Source organism: Ammospiza nelsoni, chromosome 18 (genome assembly GCF_027579445.1).
Source record: "Ammospiza nelsoni isolate bAmmNel1 chromosome 18, bAmmNel1.pri, whole genome shotgun sequence".
Classification (NCBI taxonomy): Eukaryota; Metazoa; Chordata; class Aves; order Passeriformes; family Passerellidae; genus Ammospiza; species Ammospiza nelsoni.
Window position 1 is genome coordinate 3,232,470 of NC_080650.1, and position 16,200 is coordinate 3,248,669.

Below are 16,200 nucleotides of genomic sequence, written 5' to 3' on the forward strand. Positions count from 1 at the left end.
GGGCGGCGGACCGCAGAGTCAGAGGGCTGAGAGGCGCGGTGCACGCTGGGAGGTGTAGGCGGCGCGGTGCTGAGGCGGCACCGCAGCGCTTGTCGTACTCACAATGGAGGACGCGTTTCTGCCTCCAGAACCGGCACCGCTCCCGACTTTGGAGTTTTCCTTCCTCTTCTGAGAACCGGTGAGCGGTGGAGAGAGCAGCGTGCAGGGCAAAAGTATTTGAAACAGGGCATCTGCAGCAAGGCCCCTCACTGCAGTATTTTAGGCAAATCCTACTTCAAAAGAACCAAAGTAAAACCTCCTTTACTTTTCCCTTCTCTTAAATTATTTACGGGAGTTCGGCCCAAAGGACAAATTACTATATGACCTTAGAGAAAAAAAATGTCTTTATTATTAACCAGTTTTTTTGCACTGGATTATGTGCCTATTGGCCCAGACTGCTAAATAACATCTACACAATGTTTCTTTCATGTTTCAAGAATTGAAAATAACTGTACAAGGTTAAAGTACAAAAGTACACAAGACAGTGGACACGAAATATCCATGTATGAGCTCTTCCCATCTGCTGCTTGGTTTGAAAAGTAGAACTTTTAACTAAAAAATACTGTCCTCCTCTAGTTCTGTCAAGTTTAATGGAAGTGGGTATAACCTGATTACAACACTAACACCAGTATCACTAATCTGATATTTACAAAAAAAATTGTATTTTTCAATAAATTAAAGTCAATGCAACACCCATGCAAGCTAGAATGCTAGCTTTTTGGTGAACAAGGACCCAACATGTGAACAAGAACCTTCCACAGTCTCAAACTTCAAAACAGCCTTTTTTGTTTGTTTGTTTTTCATTTTTCAAACTGCATCCATTCCTCGCATGGAAGATGTGAACCCCAATCCCATTCCTCTTTGTGTGTGAGTCTGTGATCTGGCCATTTCATACTGTGCATCCAGATTTCTGAACACCTCCTCCTGCTGCTTCAGGGTTTTGTAACTCTCCTCATCCACGGAGCTGCAGCCAGCTTCATCCTCGCTCTGGAAACACAACACAAACATCAGCTCTGGCAGGTGAGGCTCACAAATTCTTACAAAAGTAACAGTTCAAGCATTTGGGTTTATTGCTGCAACATTCTAGTGCAGATCTTCTCTCTCAAGAAACACACAGGCCTTCACTCAGTTGATTTTTTAATTATATTGAAATACTTAAAAGTTCTTAACTACATCAGGTTAACTTAGAACCTTTACTGGATAAGGTACACTAAAATAGAAAGTGAAATCATTATCTTGCAATTAATAAACTTAATTACATATTAAGAATTCTTTACCTTAATGCCCATCAGTTTTCTGAATTTAACATTTTGGTCCTTGTTTCCAAAATTGAGTTTTTCCCATATTTCTGCAGACTGTGATTTGTCCTGTTCAGATAAAAAAAGAAGTGTCACCATTTTACATAAGATTCCATTAACAGCACAACAGAGCAGTGCAGGAGACAAACCCATTCTGTACCACAGCTGGAAGCAAAAGGTTTCCAAGTCTGACATTCCTCCTGCAGCATCCTCACAGGAGCTCCTTGTGAGGAAAGCTTTTCTAACCATAATGTTCAAAACACAGGAATGTTCCTTCCTTTGGCATTTCCAAAGGTCTGGAAGCTTGGTTGGAATTCAGATTTAAAGGAAATTATGGAAAAATGAATTTGTTTATTGCAGTTGATCAATATCCAGCACAATTCAGGAAGAAGTGCCCAGAGAGCCCTCAGGGTTCTCCTGCCCTCCCTTTTGTCTCCCACCATTGCCATGGAAACTGGTTTGTTTGTCACATCTTAGGGAACAGTCTGTAAAGGTAAGGGAGCTTGTTGTGTAACTGCTGGAAACAGCCTAACAAACACCTCTTTACCAGACTAACAAAAGACAAAACCACAAATATTAAAGTGGACATTTTTTCCACAGTATCAGCAGGCAAAAGCTCGACTAAAACCCAGCAACTTTCTGAAAAAGCAACTGCCACAGGTGCCTTTCTCACTTCACTAATTGCAAAGGGATTTGACAGAGCACAAAAGCCTGAAGGCTTATTTGCATTTATGATTTTTGTTAGGTTAATATTGCATTACTGTGGTCCTGAGATGTTACCAGCAAGGTTGACAGACTTGCCTTTGAAATTTGCAATTGGAGAGGACACAACCATCACATGAGAAATCTCTACAGTCCCAGAAAAGAGGGGTTACACATTCCATACCTCAGCAATCCCTCCCCAGTAAAGGGAGATCACCTGGGTTTGATGTTTAGTTACAAGCTGTAGGCAAACTCACAAAAATAACACTATGATCCAACTACACCTCTGAAGCTTTATGACATTCGGGGTTTCCTTGAGTCTTGTGTCACAACCATTTATCACTGAAGGAATAATTATCTCAGGCCTTTCACTCCTAAATCACAGAAAATTCTGAGTTGGAAGGGACCCACAAGGGACCACAAGGGACCCAAAGTCCAACTCCTAGTTTTACTTAAGTTTTATTTCAGCTGATGTTTAAACTTGCTAAGAGAAGAGGTATGAAAGCTGGAACTAACACTCATTAGCATTCTTAAACTGAGTGCAAGATATTCCCAAACACTCTTCCCAGATTTGCCATAACCAGTAAGCTGAGATGTACAAAGGCGTTTCTATAATTTTTTAATTTAAATGTTATTATCACTCATTTGGGGCAACAGCTAACTGAGGATAATGGCTAACTTGACAACAGCGACTTCCCATGGCATTCAGATATTCTCTTTCTTCTGTCTGGAACCTGGGCAGCATCTATAAACATCATGAAATGCAGACTGAAGTTAAAAGGTAAGAAAAGCCAACATTACCCCTTCCTTTTTGCCTTGCCAAAGCATCTTCCGCTTCTTCTCTTGCTCAGCAAACTTCATGGGGTTCACTGCTGCAGGGTTGTAATAGCTGGGCACAGCTATGCCAGTCTCTGCCAGTGCCTTGGCCTGGAGTGCTGCCATCTGAGCTGCCATTGCAATCTGGGGGGTCACTTGTGTCCCCGAGGCCAGCAGAGCGGCCACGTTGATGACGGAGCCTCCCGTGGCTGCGGCCGCTGAGGAACAAAGGGAACTCATCAGGGAGAACCTTGGATTTTGGGAAAAAACCCAACACACACAAAAGCCAACCACCAACCAGCCCCAGAAACAAAGAAAAAACCCAAACCACCCAAACACTTCCCTTCAATAGAAGATGGAAGTGCACAGGTAACAAGTGAGATGTGATTTCTCAACTAAGGAACATGTCTCCAGGAGTTTTAGTAAACCAGAAACTCCAAGTGAAACTAAAGCACTTTGTGGTTCTAAACACCCCTGAGCAAAGAGCAGCCCAATGGCCATCATGAAATCACTTAATAGCCAAACACACAACATTTTTCTTGCACACTCAGTAAGCAATAAGAAATCCCAATCATTTTTGTTGGGGTTTTGTTTCTTTTTGTTTTTTAAAAATATTTTCTAGTTCTTGTTGTTTTTCTTATTAACAATTCCATTAAGACAACCTGTCTATATGTTGGGTAAGACTGCAACACTCCTGTAACATAAGCCCATCTATCTTCCACTCATGCTACTGCTCAGGAATTCATCTCATACACAAACACTACCTGCAGCCATTTCCTGTTGCTTCTGTTTTTCAACCATTTCCTTCTCTCTCTGTTCTTGCAATTTCTTTGCTCTTTCCAGCCTAGAAATACATGGAAATAAAAATATTTACATGTGAAAAATCAACACCAGGAGATTATTCACATCACATATTATCAAATTCACCCCAATTTCTGACCTTCTGGCTAAGGCTTCCTGTGCATCCATAGCTGTGTTCCGTCCCCGGAACGGCGGCGGGCTCGGACTCCGGCTGTGGCTCCTGCTGAACCTTCGGGGCTTTTCAATTCTCTTCTTTCTCTCTCTGTAACCAAATTTAACAGTTGCTAAAACAATGAAGGCACACATGCAGCTTAATATTTCATAAAGTATTTGATCACAGCACTGAAAATTTGCTTTATGATTCATTGGGAACTCTCAAGCTTTCAGAGAGTTTATACTGCAACAGTTGCCTTGTAAGAACACAGAGGTAAAAGTGAAGATTTCCAGCTGTAACAGAATGTGCAATTCTGGGTATTCCTTTTCCCTCTCATACTCAGTGTTCAGAACAAATAAATGTGCTCTAGAGATTCTAAATCCTGAGGAAAATCATCTAATTTCTGCTCAAAATTGCAAGAGAACTTGAATGAATCAAGCTAGAAGAATGTTTTAAAACCATAAGAGACCTCAAAGCACTGTAATTATGTTAATAAGAAGCATTTTGAAGAGGCCCCATTTAAGAAGTGGAGTAGCACTTCAGGAAATTATATTACTCTCCCCTCTGTATCCTCTTCCCTGAATGTGCTTTGAGGGACTCTACTAAGCTGAACATGTGACTTGTCTTGGGTTTCTCTAGGGAAGAGAACTCTGAAGCATGAATTACCTGGAGCCTGACCATCTGCAAAGAACACAGTTAAAATGTATTTTTAAGTAAAATACCAAAACCTTCAGTTCAACTCTTCTTCCTAACCTTCTCCCCACCTCTTTCCAAGCAGGAGACATTCTTAGGACATCTGTACCTAATCCCATCTAAACAACAGCCACCAAAAACACACATAAAAATGCTATGAGCAGCAGTTCTGTGTGCCAGGATCATCAGTATCTGCAGTACAGGAGATAAGGGTTTATCCCAGTTTAAGTCTCTGACACTGGTGCTTCAAACAAAGAAGTCACAGACACTGGAAGTGCTCCACAAGGGTTAATTTAAAGGAGATATCACTCCTATCACACGCTTCTCCCAGATTTGCTATAATCATAAGTTGAGATGCACAAAGGTGTTTCTGTCATTTTTTAACGTAAATTTATTATCACTCATTTGGAGCAACATCTAACTGGGGATAATGGCTAACTTGACAACAGCCACTTCCCATGGCATGCAGATATTCTCTTTCTTCTGTACCAGGGCAGCATCTACAAACATTATGAAACGCAAACTGAAGTTACAAAAAGATCCTTGTTTACATGACCAATCTGGCAGAATACAAAGGAGGCAAGACTTATCTTTTCAGAGAAGATGGCAAGATGCAGATTCAGGCACTGGGAAGTGACAGATCTGCATTCCTGAGATAAGATGTAATGCCTGTTTCAAAGATACCTTCATTTTTGCCGTGCTGACTATGGTTGTTTGGTCTTGTCTTTGGTCTGTGATGCTTTATTGCACTGGTAAATATCAAGGAAATAAATATTTGAGCTTTTGTATTCAAGTATTTCCATTTGAAACAAGCAGCTGCTGTCACCTAGCACTTAAGCAGAGCCAAACCACTGCAGAACTGCCAGGAGGTTTTATGCACCCACAAACCAAAAGATTGCTTTAAATGCCCATGAGAACAAATCCCCTGAAAATCTGAGCTTGAGTTATGCAAAGAACCATCAAGAGAAGGTCAAGCTCTGCGATTTACAAATGCTTCTGTCACAGCCTGCTCACTGTAACACAACAAAAACTGCATGTCAGGAATGATGGAATTCCCTTCACAGGTGAGTTTTAACAGGCAGATTTCCACATCACATTGTTCTGGCCTGTGCAGAGTTTGCCTTGAGGACTGCCCCATAAGTCACTTTTTTTACCAGACTTCAAGCTCTGAACTTGATGAAGTGTTCTAGCTCCAAGTAAAAAAGACTTCTGTCTCATTTACTTCCATCCTCTAGGATTTGTGAGATACAAATATAACTTAAAACAAAAGGATTCTTGCAGTATGTCCTCCAGCATCACAAGGCCTGTTTCCAGCTAGAGAAATTCCTAAGCTATAACTATCCCTTACTTTTTCTTCCCACATCTGATGTTCTGTTTCAGGCAACTTGAATTCCACTGCAGAAACCAAAATCTATTCTGGGACATAAAGTTTTCATGGAGCCATTACACACAATGTTCAAAGTGACTTTTAAACAGAGCACATTATCTACAATAACTGGAAAAAATGGGGAGCTGAAGCCTTGCACAACATGCTGAATGCAGCTTTAACACCATCCATTAAATACAAGTAACTGTACCAACTGCAGACCCGGCTCTACTCACCCCAGCTCAATGTTTGGTAGCAAGTGCATGTCAAAAACATGACACAAACCAGGGAATTCAACTACTTCTTCAGAAAGGTAAATCTTCTGAACACTTTCACAAGGGATGCTGCAGCATTACACCAGTGTGATGGTTAAGACTCCAATGTTCCACTGTAATGCTGAGTAGTCATAACCAGTCACAGAACAATTAAAAATATGCTGGTGAAAACACTATTGAGAGAACTGGAACAGTCAACACTTTCTAGCAGCTCTGCAGGGACACTGATTTTCATTCAATTTCCTTTCAACAAAACATCTGTAGCAGTCATTAAGTTTATTTCAGCTTCACCATTGAGAAAATCCTACAGGGCATTAAGAATGCAAAGGTGATAGAGACTCTACACCAAAATACTGAATGCATTATCAGTATTGAAAACCATTAACTTCTACAAAGAGATGAAAATGGCAATTCCAGGATATCCCAGGTGAGGTACAGAAACTCAACTCTGTCAAACAGACCCAGACCAAGCCACTAAGTGTCTGGATCAAGTGCTTCTAGAATTTAAGGAAGAAATCAAAGCACTCAGGGAGAAAAATTAATGTGATAAATATTCTCAAGCTGCACTTGACAAAGAGGAGCTGGTAATCACTAACACTGAAGAGTACATTCATATCAGAAAAAAGCCATCTGAACCAAAATTTATCTTAGCACCACACCAATTGCAACTTCACAGAAAAATTCAGTTGATTTTGTGGAGGTGATCAGAATTAGCTTCTGAACTGTGTTATCTGCTCTGACAGCCAATGATTCCCAGATAAACTTTCCTTTTATCATATGTACACAAACTGAAGGCATAAATACAGCAGTATGCCAAGGACACTACTATTGTATCAAACACAGGAAAGGTCACCAGTATCTTATTCTTCACTTCTTCCCACTTAAGTACTATTGCTAACAAGAAGTCACACTATGAAAAGTCAAAAGTTTGAGATGCTTCAGCTGCCCAGGACAAATGTTTTTAAGACCAAGCAAAGTGCCCAGTCCTGAACCTGCTCTCAGTACTGATGAGAAAAAGCCAAACACATTTAACTGCACTGAACAGACATGAACTGGTAAGCCCATCCCATCAGCCCACCACAGGTAACACTTACCTGCTTCTGCTCCTAGTTCTGCTTTTACTTCTGCTCCTGTGTCTGTGTCTAGACCTTGACCTAGAGCGGGATCGGATCCGGCGCTTTCTCTCTCTGCTGCGGGATCGGGATTTTTTCCTATCGCGGCTTCTGCTCCGATGGCGTCTGAAACACACGCCCAGAACTCTCACACCTGTTCCCGTGTCCAAAGGCAGTTTGTACTCAGGGACTCACACATGGGATCCCCACCAAAGGGTGAAATGCATCAGGCAGGGTGGGGAGAATGCACACTACACATGGAAATGCTCATGCCCAGAACAGGTTAAGCTGTAGGTCTGAAGGATGAAATGGGAAAGGAACAAAAGCCCACTGCCAGCCACAACTGAGCTGCAGAGTTTCTGTAAATAATCAATATTGCTATTTTTAGTTGTTCATTAAAGTGTACACCTCAAAACAAACACAAAGCAAACTAATCTATGAAGGAGTCTTAAATCCAAGGCAACACAACCCTGCTCCTCTCTGTGGTATTCCAGACCTTTGGGAAGAGGTGCCCAAGCCTGTGAGTCACCTCCAGTCCCTGAGCCTGTCATGAGCCAAAGCTTGTTCCTACTACCCTGTCTGCTGCACATCCCTCAGCTACACAGGGAGAAGCTCTGCTGGCAGCAGCCTGCTTGTCCCAGGAATTTTCCTACCCTCAGAACGTGCTGGGTGGGCTACTAGACAAGCAGGATTGGCCAACACTCCCTGTGAGGAAGCTCTTGATTTAGGAGGTAAAGAGCCATGTCACTGTAAGGTGTATTTGCTTTCCTGTCACTGACAATAAGGTACATTTAATAATCTGTTTAGTATTTTCTATACCAATTTAAGTGTAAAATACATCCCTATATAAAATCTTAGTGCAATTGTCTACTTTTATTTCAAAGTAATCTGCAAAATAACTTATCTACAAATGCACTACCCAGTGAAAATTGAAACATGCAATATGAACTGATGCTTCACATGAGGTCAGGAATGGAATTCTACAATAATTCCAAAGATGGCTTTTGGAAATGCACTCACACAACAATCACATGCACCAACTCACCTTTCCCGAGACCTGGATCTGGAATGGCTCCTCCCTCTGGATGACTTTCTCTCTTTGCGTTTGTGCCTCTCCTCACCATTTTCAGATGAATTTAGGCTATCTCTTCCCTTGTCAGAAGAATGCTCTTTGTCATTGTGATCTTCAGATTTGTGCTTCTTGGAGGACTTCTCTTTGGATTCATGTCTTCTTGCCTGTTTTAAGAAGAAGTTGGTTCTTTCAGGAAAATAGTGCAACAAAGAGAGTTAGTATGGGTATCAGAAGATAAAAATGCTAAGTTGTGATGCAACATTAGTAACCTTAGGAGAGTGACTCAATCATGAGCCACGGCTGCTTTACCTAATGCCACCAACTACCCAAAGCTGTAAATGCACACTATCATTTTCCCCCTTTTCCCTCCTCCCACTGTCTAGAAAGGATTTTTAAGGTATCCATCCAGGTATCTTTACAGTGCTTCCATATAAGACTCACAGCATTGTAACACAAAACCTGTCATTTCATTACTGCCTCCATTCCAAGCACTTAAGGACCTATCTTAAAGAACCTGACAATTTATGAATATGCATATACATATAAACACAGTTGCAGTGATTATTTACTATTTGCCTGAGCTTTCCATGTAGAAAGTTACTAAAATCCACACGCAGTTCCAGACAAACTATTTTGCTTTTAAAACCAAAAAAACCTTCAAGTCATCATTAGGTAATTATTTTCTAGAGCAAAACTTTCTTCAGTAACTTCCAACAGTTTTTACAAAGCAAAGTAATAATTTTCATGGCTGACATCCCATTTTTAGTATTTCAAATGAACATGCACCACTCAGACTTCCCACAGTAGTTTTAAATTACAGATTTGCTGCTCCACTATACTGCAATTCCTTCCTGCAGTGCTTCTTAAAAAAAAAAAAAAGATTCCTTTTTATAGCTGCAATGCCAAAAATATTTAGCAAGGTCAGGTCTGATTTTTGCCAGCGCTTTCCTCAGAGACTAAGTCGTGACATCAACACCCTTTCTTAATATATCCAGTGTGTTTTGAAACCTTTCTGGCACAAAAGCATAGCCTGCTTCAGTCTTATGTTTAAATAATGCTCTGCTCAAGTCACAAACTAAGCACAATACATTCACTTTAGATAAAACCCAATTATTCAGAAGTTGTTTGTTTGGTTTTCTTGCTTATCTAAATATGTTAACTATTCATAAAATCTTTTCTTCCATCAGAACTCTGTCTCAAATGAGTCTGGAGAAAATGCTATAATTGGTTTTTACCCATTTGCCCAAGCCTAATTCTTTATTATTATGTATCCATTTCTAAATACATTTGATTACTGTTCTTCAAGTAAGCAAAAATATTACATATTTTTTCTGCTTTTCACAGCATTTTATTCTTAGCTCCTTTAATAATCAGTTCTTACATCTGAGGTTACCTGTACACTAATTTTAAGTATGTATTTATTTAAGCAGTTGTTCTCACATACATACTAAGAAGAATTACTGATATTCAGCACTTAGTCTACAGACAGAGCTTAATCTTGCAAAAGAATAATAACAGTACATCTACTGTGGGAGATCATTTCTCATCTGTTTACTCTGCAAAACTTAAAAGCTGCTACATAAATTGTGTAAGATTAGATCCAACAGCCTGGCAAAGCACTGGACAGCATTTTAAACACCTTTTTTTTTTAATAATTAAAAAGAGTCTTCGAATTTGTTTTTTAATCACATTTTCCAGACACACACTTAGTAATAAAACCACCATTATATCCCATAACGGAGTTAAGATATTTTTAAGGGAAATATGAGTTTGAATGACTAATAGTTACCTTATCATGAAGTAGGCTTATAATTTTGCTATCTGAGTCTGCAGCGTCTTCAGTTCAGTCTCTTCGCGCATTAGCACGCTGAGTATGATTTATTATAGAAATGTTATCATGTGAGCTAGACAATAGATTATTCAATTTCACAAAAACTTGCCTAGATTTTTTCTTTCTTCTTTTTTTTTTTTTTTTTTTTTTTTTTTTAACAGAGCTTCCATTGGAATGGGGGAAGGAGAAGTTCCTGACCCGGGTTTGAGGTTATAAAGTGCCTTATCTGTTCCAGCCTGGTGCCCCACATGGCTTAAGCTTCTTTATGACTATTTTGATGCTCCTGCTTTGCTTGTTTCAGCTCTTCTCTGGTGTGTGAGCCAGTTATTTTTAAGGCATTATTGATGCTGTCTCTTCTCATTCCCCTATATATTCACACACACACTTATTCATTTATTTTAAGAGACAGCCCTCTGAAATTTTTGCTGCTACTGTCGCATTTCCAGCTGACTCAGCTTGTTTGTCAAGCCATGACAGCTTTTACAATTAAAGGATGCAATAAACAGAGCTCAGTCTGATGGCAAATTACTTTTAATACACCTAAGTAGACAGGTATGTATTATTCAAAGTCCTGAACACTGACCAGGAACAAGGCCACCCAAGGCTTTTGGATAATGGAAGCTCTGTAAAAGTGTTCAAGAACACCATTCTACTTCTCCACATGAACTCTCTCTTTTGGATGTTTCCACAAAAATTAAAAAAAAAGAAAGAAAAAGAAAGAAATAAAGTTACTAGTTTCTGAAAGCATTTTCTATAAAACTATTACCTTGTCAACATGATGGCTGCAATCATGCTTCACTATGAAAGGCTCTCCATATCCATTTTTAAGCTTAAAGTTCTCAATTTCTTGTACTTACCATAAAGTCATTTATATAAGCTTACACATATGTGCATTACTACAAGATACTTTTTAAGATGTACAATTACCTAAACGCTACAAAGTGTTAATTACCTCTTTGCTTCTGCTCCGGCTTCTGTGCTTTCTTCCTTCAGTATCTGCAGAAGAAAACATTTACTGTCATTTACCAAGATAAAGATCACCTGGCTATAATCTTTCTAGCTCTTTTCAGTTATTCCATCCCTTGAAGGGATGGATTTATAAAGATTTAAAAGACAAACAGCACTATTTGAGTATCTAGGGCAGAAAGCAAACTCTGGCTGTTAGTCCCAGTGCTTTGCATTTATTTAAGCTCTGACAGTGAAAAACTAACCCACATCACACTGCAATCATGTTCTTCTGCCAAGTAACCTTATTGTTACAACTATGCAAAAGTGTTCCAGCCTATGCTTATCTAATCCAAATGAAACAAAATGGGACAGTTTCCTGTTTGCTGTGCTCTGACACGTCCTCCCTCCCTGATCCCCTCAACACTGATAAGACCTTTTCCCTCAACAGTTTCAATATTTAGGATACACCCCAAAAGTTAGGAGATCCATTTTTTCCCCAATTCTAACAAGTTACTAGGGCTAAGTCTGTCTATTTTCCCAAAATTGTTTCTGAGAGAATTCAGCTGCCCAAGCAATGTGCCCCCATCGAGGCCGTACCTGATTTCCGCCTCCTCTCCCTGGAGCGTGAGCGCGATCTCGAGTAGTGATGCTTTGATGTTCTGGGGGAACTGGAGGCATCTGATTGTTCCTTTTTCTTCTCTCTTTCTGGAGAGGACTTTTCTGGGACTACTCCATCTCGTTCTGTATCACTACCCTATAGACAAGGACAGAATTTTTAAGAAACAGAAGCTTAGGACTGAAAACCAAGGAAAAAAAAGAGACATCTAATTTTTTTTTTTTTTTGTTAAGCCAATAATGTGTTCACCCCATGCTTAGGCAATAGCTTAATAGACTTGTATTGAACTGTGCAACTGCATACAGATTGATTTTTCAAGATTTTAATAAAGAGAACTGATATAAAGTTCACATTTTATTCTCTCACTATGTTAAACTGTACTTTACTTTTCCCATGTACTTCTGAGAGTATCAGCAACACCAAAATCTGAGGCAGAGTTTTCTCTAAATGGTGTTTGGAGGTCAATCACTTTTTAGCATTTCCATGACCAGGATTACTGAAGGTCAGTGCTGTCCCAACAGATATGAGTGACAAGTTTGGGCATCACTGAGGCACAGCACAAAATCCCAGAGTTCTGAAGCACAGAGTGAACTCTGAAGGGAAATGCAGGAAGGGGCATTAGGGTTAGACAGCTCACTCTGGAATGAGGAAACACCTCAACAGCATCTCTGCAAAAAGATTTATTTGTAGGAGACCACACACAGGTCACTAACACCTGCTCCAAGATCACATTTTTACCAGATAATGAAAACCAAGATGTTCCCTCCACTCCTTCTAACCCTTGATCTAGGAGGATTAAACCCAAAACCTGATTTTGTGACATCAAGGTACTCTGTGACTCAATGTGTGAGGGGTAAATGAGTGCAGGGGGTGCACAGTGCCCTGAAAGGAACAGAGTGAGCAGCACACACAGAGAGGGTGAATGTGCCACCAGGAATGATCCCACAGCTCCACTGCTCCTGCTCTGATCTCCTCTGAACCAGCCATAACCAAACCTCCTGGAAATCGTGGGGCTGCAGAAGATGTCCCTAAGGACATCATCTGGCCCAGAACTGCTATTCAGAGAGACAATTTATATAGCAGAGGACTTGAACTTGCAGCTTTCCACCAGCTGCAATGGTGGAATGGTTTGCCAATGGTTTGCCCTCTCAAACACCCATTTATATCCACAGATTTGTAAATAAAGCAGCTACTTTGTCTTAAATCTCCACAGATATTACAAACTGTCATTAATACACTGGGTGCTAATAGCACACTTTCTTCATGACACCCAACGGGTAAATATTTGGATTTATATTTCAGCTACTCATGTTTACATTGTGAAGCTACTTGAGAAGAACGAGAATATCAGCTCTGAGTGTAAATCAGGTGGGATTTCAAACACACTATCCAAGTGAACCTGAGCCCACTGCCACGATTTCCAAGGCTACCAATGTCATTATTTACACAGTGCTGCTCGTTAGTGCCCTTGGGCTCTGCACCTGAGGGAAATCTGGGCTAAAGAAAAAACAGCAATTAAAAACCTGACAGAATTCACTGAGATTATTCTCAGTTCTCAGACTGGCACCAGGCTCAGTGTTACCCTGAATAAGCACCTCACCTGCACTTCAGAGGAATCTCTAAATGCAGTAGTAGCATCTTAAAGTGTAAAAACAAAGTAATAATAACTAAAGTCGTTCGACAGAAAAATGTACCTTCCTCTTAACAGTGTAAGTTATATAACAAAAAAATTAAAAATCGTTATATAAGAATTAATTTTCTCCAGAGGTTTAAAGTCCCCCTGGCTCTGTTTCACCACTGATCAAACTTTCAAAACAAGAACTTTAATTACCAGATTAGACACCGCAAAATGCTTAAAGTGAGCTTTAAAAAGTTTGCTCACTTTCCAGCCCTGTTTGTTTGTTGTTTTTTAGTTTATGGGGATTTTTTTGCACTCAAAACTATTTAAGAACTTTTGAAAAAATTGACAACTTTAGGTTAACTCTTCGATAACTCTTACTGATTCTTCAACACAATTAGAGGCGAAATATCTTTGTACACCACCAGATCACAACATTTTTTCAGAGAAAATAAAACCACTCTTAAACGCTGCTCGAACATGAAGCATAGTGGTAACTACAGCAGAGGCGTTTCCCATCGATATTAACCATAAAAAGCAAGATAGGAGCGAATTAATTGAATGCAAAAAAGCCTGTGACCAAACACAAAGAAAAAGAGCGAAGAAAAGTAGAGAAAGGAAAATTCAGCATAGCCCAGACACTGGGTCGCTCCCCTTACAGGGAAGCTTCGCCCCACAGTCCCCACGAGAAACGCCAGTACAACCACAGCACTTCTCCCCAGAGCCATGGATCCACCAGGGCTCAGTCCCAGCGAGTCTTCTCCTCTCCCCAAGCCCCGAGGAACGAACCAGAAACTTCTGGAGACGGGGATGGAAGCACCGGGAGCAGCGCGGCCGCCCCTCCCCGAGCCCATCATGGCGCCGCAGCCCAAGGCGCGGCGGGCGCCATTTTGTGCCTCCGCGCACACGGCTCCCGACCGGGCCCTCCCCGGCTCTGCCCCCCACAGCCCCTTCCCCGCCACCCTGGCCCCAAAACCCGGCAGCGACGGCCGCTCACCGCCATGATCGAGCGCCCGGACCGCCGCCCCTCAGCAACGTCCTCGCAGGGCTCGACCTCGCTCGGCTGCGCGGCCACGGCGATCGCGCGGCCCCGCCCGCCCTCAGCGCGGGTGCCCGGATGTGGCGCTGGGGGGAGCGCGGGGGAACGCGGGGCGTTATGGGCCGGGGAGGCGCCTTCGCGTTCAAGGAGGTTTGGCCGCAGCCGTGACCCGTTGAGCCTGTCCCGGCTCCCGCCAAATTGAAACTCGGGAGAGAACGAGGGGGCGCGGTCAGGAGAGCCCCGAGGGGACGGGAGTGTCACCGGTGAGGGGATCGGGGTACCTGAGGGGACGGGAGTGTCACCGGTGAGGGGATCGGGGGCACGGAGTGTCATCGGTGAGGGGAGCGGGGTAACTGAAGGAACGGCAGTGTCACGGGTGAGGGCTCCCTCTGGAAATAGCGATGTCACCGCCGCAGTGAGGGCCTGGGGTCCCTGTGGGCAAGGTTTTGTCACCCCTGTCAGGTGCAGGGTTCCCTGAGGACAGAGGATGGGGGTCCCTGTGAGCTGGGGCTTGTCACCCAGAGGGGATGAGGGTCCCTGAGGGCAGGGAATGTGTTCCTGTGGGCAGGGACACTCACAGCATGGGGGGAGCGCTGGCAGTGAATTCAGTTGGTGAAATCTCCCCAAGCTGCCTTCAGCCAGGCCGGGATCCACACTGCTCACCTGGCTTTAAACAAACTCCTTATCCTCACGAGTCTTCTTGTACACAGTGCCTCCAGACAGTAATAATACTAATAAATACTAATGAAAATAATAAAACCTGTAGCTACAGGTTAGAGCTGTCTGCTCTACAATCTGTTCCTGCAATGTTTATCCCAGGCAGAGATGTGGAACGAGATCGAGCTCCTGCTGAACGAGGACACCGGGCAGCTGCCGGTGGGGCTGGGCCAGGAGTGTGGCACTGCCCTGTACCAGGTGGATTCTCTGCTGCAAATCACATCTTCAGAGAAGGTACAACCTAGCAAAGCTTTTGTCTTTAATTAATTTATTTTTTGTCTAATAATTACTTGGGCTCCTCTGCCATGTTTTCTGGAGCGTTCCTGTGTGAAACAACCTTTCCCTTGCCAGGTCTCTGTGAACCCCCAGCTCCATGCATGCAGCTCCAGGGATGGCAGCATTGTTGCTGTGGACAGATCTGTGGCACTTCTGGACAGCACTGGGCTGTCTCTTCTCATGCACATCCAGTTTGGTGAGTTCTTTCCTTTGGAATTCTACTTGGCAAGTGAAAACTGGCTTTTTAAATACCTAGGTTTGTACAGGAGAACATAGCAATGTCTGACTAGCCTGTAAAGGGAAGCATTATAACAAGTACCTAAGTAATAAAAAGTGATTTTGGCTTCTGAAGACAATTAATTATTTCAGTACAATTTCATTAGAATCCTTTCTAAGTTCTCACTGGTTACCAAAACCACTCCCTGTAGGCGTCTTCCCATATTTCATTTAGTCAGAACAACTTGTTTTGAAGAAATCTGGGACACTGTGTTGTCCAATTCTGGTGTTAATATTTATTCATAAAACCCAGATCTTGATGTCTGACATTTTGCCATGAATCTTTTCAGACTCTAACGTGGATGTTGTGGGTATGTGCCATGACAAGCAATTCCTTGTGGTTGGTGAGAGAAGTGGCAGTTTACATCTCATCCACATCCCATCCAAACAAACCTTGCTAACAAAGGTACAGTAACTTTTCTATTTAATTTGGCTCTGAACATTTTGTTCTCAGACTTTCTTGAGGGTTTTAAAATCATTTTTCCAAATACCAAAATATAAACATCCTTGTCTTTTTGACCACATATTCTAACTAAGCAGCTGAAATGGGC

General features: G+C 41.9%; 2 protein-coding genes across 6 annotated transcripts in view; one reads left to right on the forward strand and one right to left on the reverse strand.

Annotated features, from left to right (window-relative positions):
* Positions 1-365: 365 nt before the first annotated feature.
* On the reverse strand, positions 366-14,454 carry RSRC2 (arginine and serine rich coiled-coil 2). 5 transcript variants are annotated; one of them, XM_059485051.1, is made up of 11 exons: positions 14,339-14,353; positions 11,705-11,861; positions 11,112-11,155; positions 10,118-10,195; positions 8,302-8,514; positions 7,239-7,382; positions 3,796-3,918; positions 3,620-3,699; positions 2,841-3,073; positions 1,317-1,406; positions 366-1,026 (listed from the first exon to the last, which is right to left on the reverse strand). In XM_059485051.1, exons 4-11 carry the CDS (start codon positions 10,123-10,125, stop codon positions 847-849), a joined length of 1,071 nt encoding a protein of 356 aa, XP_059341034.1. In that variant the 5' UTR covers positions 10,126-10,195; positions 11,112-11,155; positions 11,705-11,861; positions 14,339-14,353; the 3' UTR covers positions 366-846. The 5 variants fall into 5 exon arrangements, with proteins under 5 accessions (XP_059341034.1, XP_059341032.1, XP_059341031.1 ...); XM_059485049.1 differs by lacking the exon at positions 10,118-10,195 and having other exon boundaries at positions 14,339-14,454; XM_059485048.1 differs by lacking the exon at positions 10,118-10,195 and having other exon boundaries at positions 8,302-8,492; positions 14,339-14,448.
* A 165-nt stretch (positions 14,455-14,619) lies between these two features.
* KNTC1 (kinetochore associated 1) overlaps positions 14,620-16,200 on the forward strand; it is a 34,582-nt gene continuing 33,001 nt past the window's right edge. Inside the window, exons 1-4 of the mRNA XM_059484957.1 lie at positions 14,620-14,684; positions 15,200-15,331; positions 15,449-15,569; positions 15,940-16,055. Of these exons, the coding sequence (XP_059340940.1) occupies positions 15,206-15,331; positions 15,449-15,569; positions 15,940-16,055 (363 nt within the window). The 5' untranslated portion in view covers positions 14,620-14,684; positions 15,200-15,205. The remainder of the gene's footprint in view (positions 14,685-15,199; positions 15,332-15,448; positions 15,570-15,939; positions 16,056-16,200) is intronic.

Coding starts and splice junctions, on each gene's coding strand:
- RSRC2 (XM_059485047.1), bottom strand. CDS start 14,069: ATGGCTCTGGGGAGAAGTGCTGTGGTTGTACTGGCGTTTCTCGTGGGG. Junction 8,493..11,111: donor GCCGGAGCAGAAGCAAAGAG/GTAATTAACACT, acceptor TTCTTAAAACAG/GCAAGAAGACATGAATCCAA. Junction 1,407..2,840: donor GGCAAGGCAAAAAGGAAGGG/GTAATGTTGGCT, acceptor TTATCTGAACAG/GACAAATCACAGTCTGCAGA.